At 35.0% G+C, this 20,947-nt stretch overlaps 1 protein-coding gene across 5 annotated transcripts in view; it reads right to left on the bottom strand.

Moving 5' to 3' along the window:
* Positions 1-20,947, bottom strand: part of WDR7 (WD repeat domain 7) — a 398,951-nt gene that overhangs the window by 334,906 nt on the left and 43,098 nt on the right. For all 5 annotated transcript variants that reach the window (XM_054538012.2, XM_054538011.2, XM_002828242.6 and 2 more), the window contains exons 10-12: positions 20,669-20,810; positions 20,228-20,476; positions 18,958-19,178 (exon numbers count right to left, since the gene is read on the bottom strand). In XM_054538012.2, the coding sequence (XP_054393987.2) occupies positions 18,958-19,178; positions 20,228-20,476; positions 20,669-20,810 (612 nt within the window). The remainder of the gene's footprint in view (positions 1-18,957; positions 19,179-20,227; positions 20,477-20,668; positions 20,811-20,947) is intronic.

The raw sequence follows: 20,947 nt of genomic DNA, 5'->3' as shown, positions 1-20,947 counted from the left end.
CCAAAATCTTCTTTATAAAGAGCTAATCCCTAATTAGTGCCACACATCTAACTGACCTACTTGCTAGTCCCCACGTCGAAAGTCATTTCATTCATGCTCACATACACTCTAGTCATTCCTTTTCAAAAAGTAGAGAAAATGAAGTACGAGTCAATATGAAGTTTTGCTAATATTCTCTACTATGTTAGGTGTTCCTAAAATTCTGCCCTACTGGAGATCTCAACATCTGAGGTGACACAAAGCTGCTGACAACCACTGAGCTACGCATACTCTCTCTCTGTCAAAGATCTCCTTACCATAGTTGGTAATTTAGCAGAGGGAGGACTAGAGCCATTAAGCAAAGAAAAAAGGCTTTCCCATTCTTATGAGAAACTTGACCTTCCGCATTATCAACCCCTCAGGAGAAGTTTCCCTGTCAGAACTTTCACCCACCCCACAGATACACAGGCAGATAATTTCAAAGATTTAAGAAAATGTAATTTATCTTCATAAGTCTTAAAAACTCTCCATTATATTATTACTCTCATGTAGTAAAAATAAAGGACATACAAAATGAATATTAAATAAGAGCATAGGATCTGCTTTAAAAAGATTATGAGATGTAATTTCTGAAGGTTTAAAAAAAAGAGCTTTAACACCAAGATTCTAGCTTTTCATTTCTACATGATGTGTTCTCCTCTGACACATATTTAACTAAATATGTTTTAAAGAGTACTTTTATTCCCCTTTCACATACTGTAATAATGAAAATTTGCAAATAACAAGCTAAATCTACAAAAAACTGTTTGGTCCAGGCCGGGCACAGTGGCTCACACCTATAATACCAGCACTTTGGGAGGTCAAGGGGGATGGATCACCTGAGGTCAAAAGTTCAAGACCAGCCTGGCTAACATGGTGAAAGCCCGTCTCTACTAAAAATACAAAACAGTAGCCGATGGGGAGGCTGAGGGAGGAGAATCGCTTGAACCTGGGAGGCGGAAGTTGCACTGAACCGAGATCGCACCATTGCACTCTAGCCTGGATGACGGAGTGAGACTCCATCTCAAAAAAAAAAAAAAAAAAAAAAGTTTCTTCCAAAGTAAAAATGATATACCATCTCTGTAAATGATAATAAGTATCTAAAGAGTTAACTTTAGCTTTACTGTAATAAGAAAGACTGGAAATAGCCAAAATAATCAAGAATGAAAACAAACAAAAATCAATATTACTAAGCCCAAGAAAGCATAGTTATTAGAGGTACTTAACTCATAAGAAAAGATGGTTCTGTGCTTTTTAAATATGGATTAAAATAAATATAATTTTTCTTCTTTCAAAAAAATGCTAGTCCAACTCATATAAAGAAAACTGGCCTGAAGTGGAAATGTCCCAATATAGTAAAACCTCATTAATTTTGATTTCACTAATTAATTCTGAGGTGATGGCTACCTTTGCAGCCTGTGTGGAAACAAATTAATAGTATAAACAAAGCAAATGTCTAGCTTATTTAAGTGTAAAAGGAAAAAAGACTATTCAAGCAACATTTGATATTAATTTTAAACAATGAACAGAGTAATAATAAATAATTCTCAGCTATCTGTTAAATAAAAGCACTTAAAAGTTCTGATAAAACACAATTAACTTGGTTTCCTCTTATCTGTCCTCAAAATTATTAAAGCACTTCTTAAAGAATACTTTATAACTCATATTTCTTCCTGATTTACACCCAGCTTCTTCACAAATGAGTTAAATTAGCAGAATTCCTTTATTATTAAATTCTAGACATCTGGGTTACTGAACACCTATTTCACCTGCAATGACTCATTCTATAATTTGATTAATTCTATTCTACTTCATCTTTTTCCATTTCAACCTCGAAAAGTCACCAAAATATGATTTAACACCAATGGCATTATAACAAGATAATGTATAAAACATTTAAACTATGTAAGTAAAATAATAATACAACAACTAAAAAATGTGAACCTCTTATCTTTAAACTTATTTGAAAACTATTTATGCCTCAAATTATTCCTATTACACATGCATTAAATAATTATGAAATGTGTTCCCAATAGTTGTATATTTATAAATTGTATATGTGTAATTCTGTACAATATATCACCTAAATTGTAATAGATGCACAAATACATATATTTTAAAACGATGACTCAAGGTTTAAATAAACAGATTTAAGAATAAACATTTTTCAAATGTCTCACTAATGTGAGTAACTTCACATTACATTAGCCAATATCTCATGTCACCAAATAGATCCTTAGGAAGGTTTCCTTGTTAATGACAGTGGATGTAAATACAAATTTCATATAATTATAAATTTTTTGCTGCCCTCCTGCCAGACTGATCAAATGATCATTAAAACTTGTAATATAGCTGATGAAGAGATTCTTCATGAGAAATATCTCTCATCCATATTTTCCCTGCCCGTTTTGTGATGGCTAGGTTTAGAACTATATAATATAATCTGCAAATCCCTTAAGTAAGCACATTTTAACTGGAAACAGGGTGAAAGTAACTCTGGCACCCCACTTGAGGCTCACCCACTCTTGCCTGAGATGATGCATGTCCCTCTGGTATGCAAAAAAGGTGAGGCCACCAATGCCCTTCCTTCTAGTAAATGTTCATAAAGCTCAATTTCCTAAGATTAAAAAATAAGTAAGTAAAAGTTCTAAGATTTTCTTCCTATACTTGCACTGACTGTCTCATCTATTCTACTTCAGTAACCACTGCTATCAACTGACTTAAAGAATGTAAACATAAAATTCCCCTTAAAATTTTGTATTGTTATGGAACAGAACTTATGCAGCACAGATGAAGTATTCTATCAACTTAGCTAGTATTTTACAGGTGAAAGCTATTCAAATTCATGTTCCAAACACTGTATTAATTCTGCCCTACATGCAATATGCACCAATGACATCAAATGCCAATTAAAAGTAAAGGCTAACAACAATCAACGAATATTTAACCAAGTAAAAACTCTTTATTTTATGAAAAAGCAAGGAGAGGGAGAAGATACTGGCCCAAAACAAGTATATTCTTAGGTCAATTATTATTTTTTCAAATAATTATCATCCTAAGCCAAATAAAGGCTCATTGGATTTGCCAGTAAATAATCCTCACAGTACATTAGTGCTGAACAGCAGAATGCCACAAGCTATCACAGAATCTGATAGAGTCAGAATATACCACCTAGGTCACCCAGTCTGACCTTACACATTTTACAAGACTTCATTTTAAACCATTCCCAGAAACCTCTTATGTAACCTGTTCCTAAGCATCTGCCATGAATTACAGAAATCAGAGACAGCTAGTTTATCCCATCCACTAGCTCTCTGGGGAGATGAATCCACTTTCCAACAGCTCCCAGTGTAAATAATATATATTTTTTATTTTCTATTTTTGCTAATTTGTTTTTCTAAACTAAATTACTCTTTTTCTTCGTATCATTTCAGGAGCAATGGTCTTATGTGCCCAAAACAATTTTTCTCTTTGCCTTAACAGTCACTAAACATATGAACATTCTATTGTCTTTCCTTTTAAACATGCCCATCATTAGACATGCTATAAATGACCAGCTTCTTTTGCTCATAAATCAATCCCACTATTCTCTTAATCATTATTTCTTGTACTTCCCAGAACTCTTGCTATGGAACATAAATGTGCAGTTAAGATGCATCATTTATCACATTAAATATTCTACCTGAAGGGGAAAAAAGAGCCTATGAAATTAAATGTTAATTTCACTTCTACACTTTCACAAAACTAGACTTTCAAAAAAAAGCTTTAAAAATCCAAACTTCATTTAAAAAAAAAAAGGTAGAGGACTGTTTATTTAATACATGTTTTAGAAAAAGAGGCCATATATGGTCCAACCAAAACACTGATTAACAAACTAATTGGATAATTACGTGAACAAGAAAACTTTTAAGGACTAGTTTTAATGTCTTCCTTTATTCACTGTATAAAAAAAAAAAACACTGAAGAAATAGTGGGCTAATTAGAACTCTATAATTCTTCAACTGCTTCCTTATTAGTAAAATGGTAAAGAAATACGAAGGATTTAATACAAGATTTAGAAAATACTGCCTATCAAAGAAAAAAACATGTATTTAATAAATAACATTGTGATAGCTTAGAGAGGAGCAGATATTTTTTATCCTTACGTCACCCCACAATCATAAATACATTTCAGATATATTATTTTGTCTGTTTTTAATTTAGCCATTGTTTCTCATCAAGTCTTATCACATTTCTGGATGGGATAAGATTTCAAACTTCAAAAAATGTGGAAGAAACTACAAATAAAAAAATAAATTTGATTACATAAAAACTGAAAATACGTGTAGGTTAAAAAATTCAATAGTAAATAATAAATTAGAAATTCCAGCAACAACAGAAGCCACATAAGCTTAATATTTTAGTTAAGAGCTCAAACACTAATAACCCCTGGAGAGGGGGAAAAAAAAAAGCAAAGGACAAAAAGAAAAATGTTTTAAAAAAAAAAACTAAAATCATTTCAGAAAAATTTGAGTATCTCTAGGTATCAAAGAAAAGCTAATTCAAACATTAAAATACTATTTTTACCTGTCAACTTGGACAAAGATTCTAAAAATTACAACGACAAATAGTTAGTATTTTGGGGGTTGATACTTTTTGCTAGGCATGTTCCAACTACTTGGCAGTAATTCATTACAGTCTCATAACAACCCTTTGAGGTAGATACTATTATTTCCGTTTTTAAAGATGTAGAAACTGAAGCATAGAAGTAACTAACATTTGTGCTGGCAAGCAGCAATGAAATGGGCGCTGAGAGTAGAAAATAATTTCATAATATAATTCAGCAGCCATAAAAATGTTAATAAGCTATTATATCAAATTTCGGAGGTTCTGATACTTTCATTGAGTAGACTATATCCAAAGAAAATAATCCTAAATGAAAGAAAATATTTACATACAAACATTCAATATTGTATTATTTACAATAGAAGATATTGGGAACAATTAAATACCCAAGGTAGAATTGCTAAGTAAATATGGTATGCTCACACAATGTAATGGAAAATTACTTTCATGAATAAATAAAATAAGTTGGAAAATATTTGTCAAAATATTAAATGAAGATGCAACATGCACAGGAAACTGTATCTACAGTATAATCACATGGATATAATAAAATGGATTTTAAAAGGCTAGAAGAATGTGTATCAAAACACATTAATTGGCCAGGCACGGTGGCTCACACCTGTAATTCCAGCACTTTGGGAGGCCGAGGCGGGCGGATCACGAGGTCAGGAAATCGAGACCATCCTGGCTAACACGGTGAAACCCTGTGTCTACTAAAAATACAAAAAATTAGCCAGGCATGGTGGCAGGCACCTATAGTCCCAGCTATCCGGGAGGCTGAGGCAGGAGAATGGCGTGAACCCGAGAGGTGGAGCCTGCAGTGAGCCGAGATCGTGCCACTGCACTCCAGGCTGGGCGACAGAGCGAGACTCCATCACAAAACAAAAAAAAAAAAAAAAAAAAACTGTGTGTGTGTGTGTGTATATATATATATATATATATATATATAGTGGTTCTCTTAATTGTAGAAGAATAACAGGTGACCTTTTACCTTCTTAGTTATCTCTACTTTCAAAAATGTTAACAGTGGGTATGCATTAATCAAGGTGGAATGAAAACTATACCACATTTTTAAAGAGCAAGTAACACGTTACAAGTAAAAGAAAATAAAAGGGGACTAAAACTGGAAAACTCCAAACTTGAATAATCAAAGATAAAAAACTAAAAGATAAATTATGCAAATCAATAATGAAAAATGACAAAAATTGGAGAAAAGTAATTACTTTGAAATAGACTACTAAATCTGCTAGACGGCAGCATTTATCAGTTCAGGCTGTCAAGTCAGACTACTCAGGATCAAATTCGAGCTCTGCCATTTGCTAACTGTCTGACTTGGATGAGTCATTTAACCTCTCTGAGTCTCTTTTCTCTATATGATGTGGTTAACAGCAGTAACATACCTAACAGAATTGCTGTGTGAATAACATGAAATATAAATTCATGCAGTGACTAACATGTCATGAATACAAAAAATGATAATATTATCTCCATCATTATTATTATTATTATGTAATTATATACCACAGATTCTATCTTTTAGAATGTAATTGTATTTATTTTCTGAAGGGGTTAAGTGTTGCTGACGTTTAGGTATCTACCAGAAAATGTGAAAACATTCATAATTCTTCAAGAACGTGAGTTTCCCTTTTTCAATACTTTCTTCTCATATTAATATCTCTGCTTTAATTTAATCTGAATAGTTCCATCTGCATAATCATCAGTATCACTCACATGCTACCATAAATTACATTAATAAAGCTTTATAACAATTTATAAATAAATAAAATACAACTCCTCAATGGCCAGCTTCCACAGTTCTCTGAATATTTCTTATGTTTTTCTACTGAACTTACTTTATTATTTTTCACTTCATGCCTTTAAAATATTAAAATGCTTTCTTTAATTTCACTTATACATTTATGGGTTTTAGAGACTGAGATGGTTAAATCTGCAAGCTCTAAAAATATTCTATAAAGTTTTTTTGTTGTTGCTGTTGTTGTTTGAGACAGAGTCTCATTCTGTCCCACAGGCTGGAGTGCAGTGGCGTGATCTCGGCTCACTGCAACCTCTGCCTCCTGGGTTCAAGTGATTCTCCTACCTCAGTCTCTCAGGTAGCTGGGATTACAGGCACATGCCACCATGACTGGATAATTTTTTTGAATTTTTAGTAGAGACAGGGTTTCACCATGCTGGCCAGTCTGGTCTCGAACTCCTGACCTCAGGTGATCCACCTGTCTCGGCCTCCCAAGTGCTGGAATCACAGGCATGAGCCCCCGCGCCCAGCCATATATTCTAAAGTTTGTTAAGGAACTCAAAGTGTTGCCCCTTTCCACTCTCCACACACCATTCAGCTGTCTGCTGTCATCTGTCCAGGACCACAAACCTTGGGCTGCACACATTCAGGGAGTCAGACCTTCTGAAAAAAGACTGCCTGGTATTACAACTCCCAAAAGTTCTCTGTTGGTCCTGCCCTTCTACTTTCTCACTCCTCAACTTAGAACTTAAATGGCAACCACACATCTAACCAAGTGATTTTTAATCTGCCTGCTTGGCCTTAACTGTTTCTGCAAATCATACCTATATCATTACAAGAAATAAACACTGGACCAGGCATGATGGCTCATACCCATAATCCCAGCACTTTGGGAGGCCGACATGGGCAGATCACTAGAGGTCAGGAGTTCGAGACCAGCCTGGCCAACATGGTGAAACCCCATCTCTACTAAAAATACAAAAATTAACTGAGTGTGTTGGCGAACCCCTGTAATCCCAGCTACTCAGGAGGCTGAGGCACAAGAATCGCTTGAACCTGGGAGGCGGAGGTTGCAGTGAGAAGAGATAGCGCCACTGCATTCCAGCCTGGGCAACAGAGCAAGACTCTGTCTCAAAAAAAAAAAAAAAAAAAAGGAATAAACACTGAATTCACACACCTCTGATACAGCCACAGAAAACTTTCCCTTTCCTTTCTCATGGAAACAAACGGATTGACAGATACTGTCATTTTTCTAACTGGAGATGCTGAACAAACCTATATATCTCTTTCCTGGCAGTAAATTAACAGAACACAATATGCTAAAAGCACCTCTTTGTTTTGAAAGGATGCTGGCTTGCTCTTTAAGCCTGTATCAAAAAAACACAGAGAAACCTAACCTTCATGTATCAAAAAAACACAGAGAAACCTAACCTTCATGTATCAAAAAAACACAGAGAAACCTAACCTTCAGTGTCCACAAAACACTATGGGCTGGCAAGAATGTTGCGCCTCGCCCATAATTTATGTCCTAAGAAGAGCAATAAATGGGGTCAAATCTCCCCCTTGATCATCTGGGGTCATGTTGACAAAGGCTTTGCATGTGTAATACCCCCACTGTAATCTATCCATAAATGTCCAGAAAAACATGACCCAGTTTGGGCTTCTCAGACAGTTGAAAACCCCAATTTTCAGGCAATGAGCAGGAAAGAATGGTACTTAGGACTATAATTTCCAAGGAATTAGGGGAGAGTAAAAACCTGTTATCCAGTTGTTAGTTACTAATTATCTTGAAACTTCTATCTCATGACCAAAAAAAAACAAAACGCAAAGTTAGACTGTCAGAGAAAGAGAAGTCATCTCTAATTTGTGCGGGTTTTAAAACCACCTGGCCATAGTTGGGAAACAAGCAAATGAAAAGTACCTAACAGAGGAACAAAGTGTATCTACAATAAAGGCATTTGAGGCTGGGCACGGTAGCTCATGCCTGTAATCCCAACACTTTGGGAGGCCAAGGCAGGTGGATCATTTGAAGTCAGGAGTTTGAGACCATCCTGGCCAACATGGTAAAACCTCATCTCTACTAAAAACACAAAAAAATTAGCTGGGCGTGGTGGTGTGTGCCTGTAATCCCAGCTACTGGGGAGGCTGAGGCAAGAGAATCGCTTGAACCCAGGAGATGGAGGTTGCAGTGAACTGAGATCACACCACTGCACTCTAGCCTGGGTGGCAGAGCGAGACTCTGTCTCAGAAAAAAATAAAAATTTGGCGGGGCACAGTGGCTCATGCCTGTAATCCCAGCAATTTGGGAGACCGAGACAAGCCCAGGCCAAGAGATTGAGGCCATCCTGGCCAACATGGTGAAACCCCGTCTCTACTAAAAATACAAAAATTAGCTGGGTGTGGTGGAATTCGCCAGTAGTCCCAGCTACTCGGGAGGCTGAGTCAGGAGAATCACTTGAACCCGGGAGGCGGAGGTTGCAGTGAGCTGAGATTGCGCCACTGCACTCCAGCCTGGGTGACAGAGCAAGACTCCGCCTCAAAAAAAAAATAAAAATAAAAATAAAAATTTTTTTTAAAAGTCATTTGAGTACTGAAAATGAACGTACAAACTGCCCAGATTTAGGATTTATCATCCAAATGAAAATGTAGATAACTGAAAATAGAAATAATGGCAACAATAATGATGATTCAGTGAGTTCTCATTACAGGCCAAGCGTTACTTCTAAACCTTAAATCAACACTTCACAGAAATTGTGGCTAGGGCCTAGAGATGTTAAGTAACCTGCTAATGCCACTCCAAGATGGGTGACACAAATCTAGGTCTGTTTGGTCCTAAAGGCTGTTCTCACTGGCCTGACCAATTCATGGTCCCATTATTTCAAGCTCCATATGCCTACAGCAGAGTGTGCTCTCCAGCTCCTTTAGAAAGTCTTCGCCAATGACTAAGAAAAACCATTGATAATGACTCCAAAAAGAGAATCATCATACAAAAGTCAACTTTGTTGTTTGTTCTTTTTTTCTAAGATGTTATCATCCATTTTCATTTCATTTTACCAGCTTGTCAAATCTTTCTTTAGACAAATAACGTGAACATTTTCCCTCTCAGTACAGTCCCATATTTTATGATCTTTACTTTTTTCTTCCCTACCTAAGTAGGATGAAATAAAGTATCCTATTGCAGCTAGACTGCAGCACATACAAAACCATCACTCTGATCTGTTGGTCATTATTTTCTTTTTTGTTGTTGTTTTTGAGATGGAGTCTCACTCTGTCGCCCAGGCTGGAGTACAGTGGCGCAATCTCAGCTCACTGCAACCTCCACCTCCCAGGCTCAAGTGATTTTCCTGCCTCAGCCTCCTGAGTAGCTGGGACTATAGGCACGCGCCCCCACACCCAGCTGATTTTTTTCGTATTTAATAGAGACGGGGTTTCACCATGTTGGCCAGGATGGTCTCGATCTCTTGACCTTGTGATCCGCCAGGCTCAGCCTGCCAAAATGCTGGGATTACAGGCGTGAACCATCATGCCTGGCCAGTCATTATTTTCAAAGTAATGTATGTATGTCCAATTCCTGCCAGGATCTGCCTAAATCCAAGTACTATCAAGTATTATCTATTGTAGACAGATCCATCAGGTACTAGTCAGGAAAACATCAATTGTTCCAGACGCCTCCACATAACATGCATAATGCTAATAGCATCTGCAAACAGAGGTTGTTAATGTATCATTTATGATTTTATAAATATCCACAAAACTAATATATTCAAATATCATATATATTGACCTTCCTTAAAGTCTTCCAAAATCACCCAAAGTAGACTTCCTAAGTGCCCTTTCTATCTACTCCCTGAGGGCTTTGAAAAACCCCTTTTCATAAGATTTATCATACTCCTTTATAACTGCTGTTTGCTGGTCTGGCTCCCTCATTAGACTAAATACCACAGAAAAAAAAGATGTCTTATCCATATCTCTGGTTCTAGAAAGTGCCTGAAATATGATAGATACTCAGATATTTGCCCAATGAATGTCTAATCAAAAATATGTTGCACCAAACTGAATACTACACTTAAAAGGTAATTCATTTCTTCCTAGCAATTTTTGCCATTTAAAAATAAATTTAGAGGGCAGTGCATGGTGGCTCACACCTGTAATCCTAGCACTTGAAGACGCCAAGATAGGAGGATCACTTGAGGCCAGGAGTTCAATGCCAGTCTGGGCAACATAGCAAGACTTCATCTCTAAAAAACAAAAACTAAATAAAAAAAAATAAAATGTAAACTCATTTTGAAATTGTCCTATGATTGTGTTACTCAAAAAAAATTAGTTGTTGTGTAATACTTTCTCTCCAGTCCAAAATAAAAAGCCAATTTAATCAGCTACTTCATTCACTAGGTTTAGCATCAAATCACTTCTGACCATTATTAAAAGTAAATTTCATGCCTAATCAGCAATATGATTTAAGATTTTAAGGAATCTTTCCAAAACATAAGAATTTCTAATTTTTTAAAATGTTTGGCATGACATCAGCACAGTCAGCTAAGGATGCAGTCTTTCTCATTACTGCTAAAGGGGCCTCTCACTGCCAGTCCCTTAGCACTGAGTTTTCTGGCCTCCTACACAAGAGAAAGGTGTTAAGATATTAAATTGCAGTTTTGCCATTAAAATAACAAAAATTACTTGCACAACCTAATATCTGAATGTATACATAATATTCATAGCATGACAGGGTCTCACTCTGTCACCTAGGCTGGAGTGTAATGGCGCAATTATGCTTCACTGCAGCCTTGAAACTCCAGGGCTCAAGCGATCCTCTCACCTCAGCCTCCTAAGTAGCTAGAACTATACGCCCACGTCACCAAACCCAGCTTTTTTTTTTTTTTTCTTTTTTGGTAGAGACAGGGTTTCACTATGTTGCCCAGGCTGGTCTTGAATTCCTGGCATCAAGTGATCCTCCCAGCTTGACCTCTCAAAGTGTTGAAATTACAGGTGTAAGCCACCATGCTCAGCCTCAATTATTTATCTTAAACACAATAGTATAGAATAGTAGTACAAATTTGGAAAACATAAAATTATCAAGAATATAAAACCAATCAGAATGCACAACTAATATAGTATTGGTAATATTAATACATTTATGCTTCAAAATGAAAGTGAGAGCTATACTTACATATACTCTACATACAGCTGCTTTCAAGAACAGAAAATTAGCAAGGCTTAAAAGATTATAAACAGGATGATGAAGGATTACAGTAGTAAAACGGTGACTGTACAAACCTATTCCTCATCATTTGAAGAGCAATTTGACAATACCTATTCAAAAGCCTTTAAAAATTAATATGCCCTTTTTTATAGCGACTCCAAGTATAAGAACTTATCCTAAGAAACCATTCTAGAGCTACAAAAATATTTAGCTGTACTAATTATCACTCCCACTGTTGATAACAGGCAAAAAAAAAAAACTTTTAAGCAACATTCTAAAATGTCCAATAAAAATGAATTACAGAATATCATTTAAAATGATGTTGTAGGAATATTCTTAGTGACAAATATGACATCTTTAGAAAATATCTCTATTTTCTATAACTATGTATTAATTTTTAAAAATAAAATATCAAAAAGATGGTGCCAAATACATAAAAATATATGAAAATGTTCTCAAAATCTAAGAGAATCAAGTGTTAAAGGAAAAAGGATGACACAGAACATTATGTACATTGTATTTTAAGAAAATAATGTTAGTTATGCTTCCTGTTTTTGCTTAGTTTGTATTAACAAAGTTTGCTCTGCTTGACTTCAGATATTAAGCTATAGGTATAGACATTGCTTTTTAAATGCAATATTCAAATTAAATTAGTAACAAAAATCTAGAATCAAAAATGTGAGATAAGAGCAAATTCAGGCAAAAGCTTTCAGTACTTTGTCAGAATAACAGTATGATATATTAAAAAGAATATCTAATTTGTTAATTGCCCTTACTGGCTGTGAACATTAGCCACACTGGTATACATACAGTCATGTGTTCCATTCATATTAGCATACCTGTTTCTAGGAGTTGGGAATCTAACACTGGTTTTAATACTGTCAATTGAAGGCACAAACACTAACGTTCAGGTTAGATGCCTCACTTTCCTGTTTTCACAAATCCATGCTGCCCCCTTCTGGGTATTTTTGGAGATTATGTGACCAAAAGTTTAATACGATAAATTAAACAAAAAGTATTCATTTTTTAACTAATATATTAAAGAACTTAGCCTATATGCTTACATGTAGAAACATACCAGTGGTACTAAACAGTTTATTTTTAGGCATTTTCCAAAACTTCTGTTCTGAATAATTCTAACAACAGAAAGACAGCTCTGAGAATTTAATCGTCAATGCAAATGAGGAAAATAAACAGTAAATACTAAATAGCTATAATACTAAAAGTAAATAAAACATGACACTTTAATAAGTTTCCCTACTCCTTCCTCTCACTCTCAAAAGTAAACCAGGGTCTGAATTTGGCACTAGCTTTCCCTTCGATTTTAATATTTTTACTACCTATACATGTATCCAAAAATATGCAGTATGGATTTGCGTTTTTAAAATGTAAATAAATGGTATCACAGTGTATTACACACACAAAGGTTTCATACCACAAACTGTACTTCTAAATCCAGCTACGTACCACAACTGAAAATCAGCTAAGAAAATATGGATAGTTTCATGTAAAATATCACCACAATTCAATAAGTTGGAAATACTATACTGGGTGGTTAGTGTTATTCTTTAATTTCTGAATTTTCATTGCTGTCAATCATATCTATCTGGTTTATTAAGGAAAATGTTTTATAAAGTACTCTTTACATATTAAAATAATTTTATTCCCTTAGTATTTTTTCCAAAACCTAGTTTCTTTCTCTAAGAGTAACCTATGTGGAAATAAAAGAAAAAGTGCCTGGGTCTTGGACAATAGACTCCTTAATGCTAAAATCTATAATAAAAGGAGAACGATAAGTAACAGGGAAAAGTAAAATAAACTGGGAGGGAGGTGGAAGGGAAGATGTCAGATCATCTCATCCGTAACTACATAATTCTAATGATGGAGCCTTGGAGGAAGTTTTCTGCCGCAGCACTCCAAAGGCATTAAAAATATCTGCCTTCCCTTTCACCAGCTCTCTTCAGATTCCCCAGGCAACTGGTACACTCTTGGCCTCCCCATCCCAGAGTTCAGATTTTGCTAATTCACCCAAGTTTATCTCTCACAACTACTCAAATCTGAAAATCATTCTATCTCTAACCACGCTGTGTTGCATAAATTTCATAGTTGTCAGAATAAAATTAAGCTAATATTCTATAGTTCTGAAGCATGAAAACATTGTAAAATAGAAAATATCTGAAGGATTAATAAGACTTTGCACTCAAGGTTAAGGGAACCAAAAAGCTGGAGAACAGGAGAGAAAGGGAGACTTGCACTTCCTTAGTAATATTTATACCTTTTGCATTTTATACTATGTGCATCACTACCTATTTATAAAATATTTTAAGGTACCATAGTAAACAGTCCAAGTACAGATGAAGAGTTAATAGCCCAGTTTAAATTTTAGCTGTTTTTAAAAAAAAGTTTCTAATATATCTCCTATATCTAATATTTGAAGTGGCAATATAATTTAATAACAACATAAAAGCTCGAGTTTAAATTTGAATCCTATTAAAATTCATAAGAACTGTCACATCTGAATAGCAATAAATCATGAGAAAACCACTCATTTAAAAATAATAAACATAACTTGGAATGATAAACAAAAATGGTATACGACTTTATATCTGTCATATAATTTTTATACTGTGAAGTGAACAGCTTTATTTCAAACAAATGATATATAGTAGTTCGTTTTATCAAGAAACTGAACCTTTATATACTCTTAAAAAAACAGAAATGGCAAATAACCTAATATTAGAAACCTCAAAACCACAGATTCCAACACCTCTCAAGAGTCAATATGTAGTTAGTCAAACCTCTCAGGTCTTTTCAAGTAGTTTACCAAAGCTCCTTGTTTCTCTGGGTACCTATAATATGCCCCTGCCATCATCACCAAAACATTTGTGATTTATAGTCTGCCTGTACCAGGCTTAAACACTTGCCTTATCCTCCTTCTAAAATGTAAGCTTATATTTCTTGGAACATTTAAACACATTACTTCCTCAAGTGTTCTCAATAACCTTCAGAACTACACAATCCTGAATTATTTCAAAATTTTATATCTTAAAGGGTACCTTCAGATTTTTAAATTTTCTTACATTTTAATTCTTTAAAATAATCCGTATCAGGTAAAAGCTAAATATCAGTTAACCAGACTATTCAATGAATCAATACTGAATTTCAAAGATCTTTTCCTAAATGAACTTTTGCTTTTTTAAGAAACAATATTGGCCAGGCGCAGTGGCTCACACCTGTAATCCCAGCACTTTGAGAGGCCGAGGTGGGCGGATCACGAGGTCGAGAGATCAAGACCATCCTGGCCAACATGGTGAAACCCCGTCTCTACTAAAAATACAAAAATCAGCTGGGCATGGTGGCACATGCCTTTATTCCCAGCTACTTGGGAGACTGAGGCAGGAGAATCACTTGAACCCCGGAGGTGGAGGTTGCAGTGAGCCGAGATCATGCCACTGCACTCCAGCCTGGCAACAGCACAAGACTCCATCTCAAAAAAAAAAAAAAAAAAGAAAATGAAAAATAAACAGTATCTTTAAAAAATGAAAAACTAAAATCCTTTAACACAAAATAAAAGGAAAAATACATTCAATTTAGGTACTCTACATAATACTATATTTAGGCAATATTTGTCATCTTTGAATATGCCAAATTTTTTAAGTAATTAAAAGTCCCACTAACAAAAGAATAGAAGAATAGTTCATTAAAAATAAAGCATACAAAACCACTTAAGTCTGGCACTAAATTAATGCTAATCTATAGTAGGAATTTGGAAAGACTTTTAGATAAAAAGATATTAAAAACAGCTCAAAAATGAAAGAGTGGGGAAAGAAAGGATGATAAATACCTAGACAGCAGAAAAGTAAGTACATGTTATTTGTCTACTGACATATATGTGGAGTTTGAAAAGGGGGTCTGGAGTCTGTCTTCAGAGCTCATCTCCAACTTCCAGCTGCAGCATCTGTTCTACCTAGCAGACAGTTTTTCATTTTTTGTTTACTATCTACCTAAGTTAGGAGACAAATAATGAATTATTTAGCTGAGTACTTTTTCTTAACAACTTTGTATGTTTTAGGAAACGTGAAATGTGACTATAAAGTAAGAAAGGAGAAATCATCAGCCTTGTACATTCTTATTCACAGTTAAAGTAATTTTTACACACAACTGACATTTCTCTGTTTTAGAATATCTTTCCTGAACAAATAATTACAAGAAGTCCAAACTCAACTTCTACCTGAATTCACCTAAAACCCAAAACTATTCTAATAAACAAAACAGATGACAAACTCTTCAGCATTTATCTCTAATCATTACTTTTGGTAAATATTTATAATCTTTCAACTACAATTAGCTGATCAACTATTTCAACTACTATTGCCCAATCAAAACTTTTAAACAAAAATAAAAATATATTCTGCTAAAAAGAACAGGACACTGGGTCAATTTATGAGAGGGACTATTCAAGCATCAGAATCAGTATACGATGTAGCAAACTCTAATCTCAGCCACACATTTTCTAAACATTTAGCAAACACCAAACTCTGCTTTTTATTAAGCAGTTAGGCTCTTTGATCTTTAAACATACTTGCTGATGTGCGTAAAACCACCTAACCAGCTAACTGAACAGGTTATTAACTAGGCAGTCATCATTTATTTGTTAAATTATCACACAGCTAAAATCAAGTATCTTTGTCTTTCTCAGTACTTTTGAATAAGAATTTTAAAATTTCTTTTTTTTCTTTTTATAATTTCAATTTTTTTAAATTTAACTTTCATTTTAAGTTCAGGGGTACATGCACAGGTTTGTTATACAGGTAAATTTGTGTCATGGGGGTTTGTTTTACAGATTATTGCATCACCCAAGTATTAAGCCCAGTACCCATTAGTTGTTTTTCCCAATCCTCTCCATCCTCCCACCCAAGAAAATTTCTATTGTTAAGCATGTAATAACTAAATTACAAATTGCAAATACATTATTTTTCAAGTACTAGACTTCCCTGTCTAGATCATTTTTCCTCATATTCTCCAGGCCAACTACCACTTTTGGCTTGCCCAAGTTTAGTAGCGAGCCCATTCTCCGTTTAGTTGCATATATGTCTATCAGTATTTTATTCACTACATTTTATTTTTAAATACAAATAGTCAAAAACATTTTATTATTTTAAAAACCAATCCGAATTTTTTTTTTTTTTTTTTTTTGAGACAGAGTCTTGCTCTGTCGCCCAGGCTGGAGTGCAGTGGCGCAATCTCAGCTCACTGCAAGCTCCACCTCCCAGGTTCACGCCATTCTCCTGCCTCAGCCTCCCAAGTAGCTGGGACTACAGGCGCCTGCCACCACACCCAGCTAATTTTTTGTAGTTTTAGTAGAGACAGGGTTTCACCGTGTCAGCCAGGATGGTCTTGATCTCCTGACCTCGTGATCCGCCCCTCTCGGCCTCCCAAAGTGCTGGGATTACAGGTGTGAGCCACCATGCCCTGCCCACTTGAAATTTTTTAAAAGAAATTTGATTAAAAAACACAAGGGAATATATAAGCTAAAAAAAAATGTATAATTAACATATTCAAATAGAGCATGACCTTGTGTAAGCCATTCCAAACTTTTTTTTTTTTTTGAAACAGAGTTTCGCTCCTGTTGCCCAGGTTGGAGTGCAAGGGTACAATCTCAGCTCACTGCAACCTCCGCCTCCCAGGTTCAAGCAATTCTCCTGCCTCAGCCTCCCAAGGAGCTGGGATTACAGGCATGGGCCATCACACCTGGCAAATTTTTAGTAATTTTAGTAGAGAAGGGGTTTCTCCACGTTGATCAGGCTGGTCTCGAACTCCCAACTTCAGGTGATGCGCCTGCCTCGGCCTCCCAAAGTGCTGGGATTACAGGCTTGAGCCATCGCACCTGGCCCATTCCAAACTTTTAATCACATTTGTAATTTAAAGAAAAACTATATCTTATTCTATCTAATATTCTATTATTTTAAATATTTTAGTCTCACACACACACACAAAATCAATCAAAACAGAAATGGTTGTTCTAAACTGGTAGAGAATTACCTAAATAATCAATTTTTGCATTGAAAAATTAGATATTTCGCCAAATGTGCATTCAGAAAAGAAAATTGTCATGTTTCACCATAGGACATAACTACTATAAAATGAAGTTTAGGAGAGGGGTTGTAACAATACCTTAATTTATTAATGTAATTACAATAATACCTATTTCACCAAAATATGACATAAAATTGATTAAATAAATACATAGCAATTTTTCACAGTGAATAAGAAATTAACAACCTAATTGGAAGAAAGGAATAAAAAAGAAGGAAGAGAACAATTAAGGAGGTAAATTTGCAAATCTGCCAGGAAAAATAATGAGAAACATTGGTACTAGGATTTCTTACAAAGCCACCAATATCAAATCAAACAAAGTCTAGTACTGGCAGAACATGGTTGATAAAATAAATAATCAAGAAGATTAAGCAAGTAAGCAGAAGGGCCAAGAAAAATTTTGTAGATTTTGAAATGAGATATCTTGTAGATACTGCAGCAGATACACCAGTAAGACTGTTTTCAATTTCAGTAATACCAGAGCTGGTGACAGTGAATGAATTATGATAAGCATGACATGTCTACAAGAAGACGACGTGTCTATATGTGCACACAAATGTCTGAGTGTTGGGAGACAGTGATTATGCACACAAAGATGACTAATCACATGAATAAGTCCCATGATTAATAAACATTAAAAAAAAAGTACTGTTATCAGTCCTAAGCCTTCCTAAAATCTCATATTTCTATTTATAAGACATCACGGCCTAACTTAAAATGCATCAGAAAGCAATCTGGTTCCACAAAGGTATGTATGAAATTTTCCAAAATCATCATCAGTGACTGTTAGGCTTTGTTACAACAAGCCTCCCTTGTTACAACAAGGCTCCCTTGTTACAACAATTTTTTATTTAAATGAACTCTATCGATAAGTATTTTGCCTTTACCAACATATACATTCATTGTCTTTGCTCAGATGGACCCAAAAATAATGAGATTGTACAATGTCTTCAGGCATACTTAAATTATTTTAAAATGTAAAATTGAAACATCATTCAATAAACATTTTCTCAACTGCTGCTATGTTTCAGAAAGAAGCCAGACCATTTCGAAGCTAGTAACAGGAAAAAAACACTATGTCCCTCTTCTGTTTCTATGTGCCCCAATAGTTAGTGACCGTAACTTTGCCTTAATGTTACTATTATTTTAGTTTTAAAATTGAAAGAGTTTTCTTAATTCTCTTGTCACACTTCCTTTAAGTTAGTCTAGATTCCATTTACATTCCTGATAGTAATATAACTCGGCTCTACCATAGTGAAATAATATTTTATATAAATCAACTTACACTACAGTTTTCAGGTGGAACTAGAAGTTGAGTAATCTCACCACCATGAACACAGAAGATATGTTTCATTTCTCCAGAAAATATGTCCCAAATTATGACTGAAAAATCCACACCTCCAGATATCAGGTATCTTTGATCATACCGAGCTGAGACCTGATGAGGATATAGCAAACATGTGACTTTGTTCCGATGACCACGGAGTGTTCTGTGAGGTGGCCAACCTGTGAATGAGGGTTTGGATTTAAAATGTGAAAATTAAAGGCTTACCAAGTTTCAGTAAGTAAAAGTAAACATGAATGTTTAGAATAGCTACAAATTATATCACAGCAAAGGCTTCCAATTTTATCTTCTAACACAACTCTGCCTAATTCAGTATCTACTAGCCACATGAGACTACTGAGCACTTGAAATGGGGGTAATCCAGATTCCTATGTGCTGTGAATTTAAACTAGTCATGAGATTTTGAAGAGTTGATACAAAAAACCTAAAATATTTCATCAACAATCTTCATATTGATTAGAAGTTGAAATGAAAACAGTTTTTGCTATATTGGGTTATATAAAATATAGTCAATTTCAACTGTTTCATTTTATTTTTTAACACAGCTATTAGGAAATTACAGGTATGGTTATATATATATATGGTTGACATTAGATTTCCACTGGCTGTTGAGAGGCCCAGGCAGGCAGATCACTTGAGGTCAGGAGTTCGAGACCAGCCTGGCCAACATAGTGAAACTCTGTCCCTACAAAAAATACAAAAATTAGCTGGGTGTGGTGGCACATGCCTGCAATCCCAGTTACTTGGGAGACTGTGCAGGAGAACTGCTTGAACTCAGGAGGCAGAGATAGTAGTGAGCCGAGATCACGCCACTGCACTCTAGTCTGGGCAACACAGTTAGACTCTTTCTCGGGGGGGAAAAAAAAAAAAAGATTTCTACTGGATGGTACTGTTCTGGAGGATTTTCAGAATTACTGGTAATATAGTAATTATTTAGTAATCCATAGAGATAACTAAGAGATAAAAGTATTAACATATCTCAAAGAGATAAAATTGGATACTTCTTTATTTACAGTCATTACATAGTATTAATTCTAATAACAGGCACCGAATATTTTATCTGTGCATTAAACTCTACCAACTACATAGCACCCCAACAACTAACTACACTGATATACTGTATTTATTTAAAAACAAAGAACAGAGACATTTTCACTCTCTGGGTAAGAGTTGTCAAAACACTTTAGACATACGGAGCTCTTCAGTATACCTCTTCTGAGCATGTGTTCCCCTTGCAACAGCTGTACTATGGCCGTCTGTGTGGCAGGTACAATAACTATGCTTCCATCTTCACGACCACAAACAAGTCGTCCATGTGCTGGTATGTACACACTTGCAGTTACTTTAAGAGGTTCATTACTATTGGGAATCACACTCAGCTGATCTATAATTCCAGCAGGACAAGGATTCAGTTTATCAAATGCCTCTTGCAAACTAATAGAAGTTGTCATTGCCAGCCCTGTAGAGGTTTGGTTTTGTATAAAAGAAAAACATTTGTGCATGTTAAAAAAAAATTTAAAACATTAAAATAATGTTGATTGATCCAGTTATCAAAGAAAATGATATATGTACATTATGAATATGTTATTCAGTAGTTAGTATTTAAGATATTAAATTAGTTAAGAAATTGTTACACATGATTTACTATTACCTTCTTCACTTTCCTGTTTATCAGCTGTGTCTGATATGTTCCAAATATTCAACCTTCCAGAAGAATCACCCTGAATTAATAGTTTATGGAAATATTCTCTGCATCCATAGAAGAACCGAGTAACAGGAGGACAAATTAGCAACTGCCAAAAAAAGTATTCGAATATCTTTAGTTGTATTTTTAATCAAAATATTTCACACATTAATGCTTTTCAAATAAAGATGTTAGGTAATTTGTCCCAGTAGCCAAGTTGAAAAAGTGTTTATAGCATGATTATTC

This window comes from Pongo abelii, chromosome 17, assembly GCF_028885655.2.
Source record: "Pongo abelii isolate AG06213 chromosome 17, NHGRI_mPonAbe1-v2.0_pri, whole genome shotgun sequence".
NCBI lineage: Eukaryota > Metazoa > Chordata > Mammalia > Primates > Hominidae > Pongo > Pongo abelii.
This window is presented reverse-complemented; position numbering and strand designations above follow the sequence as displayed.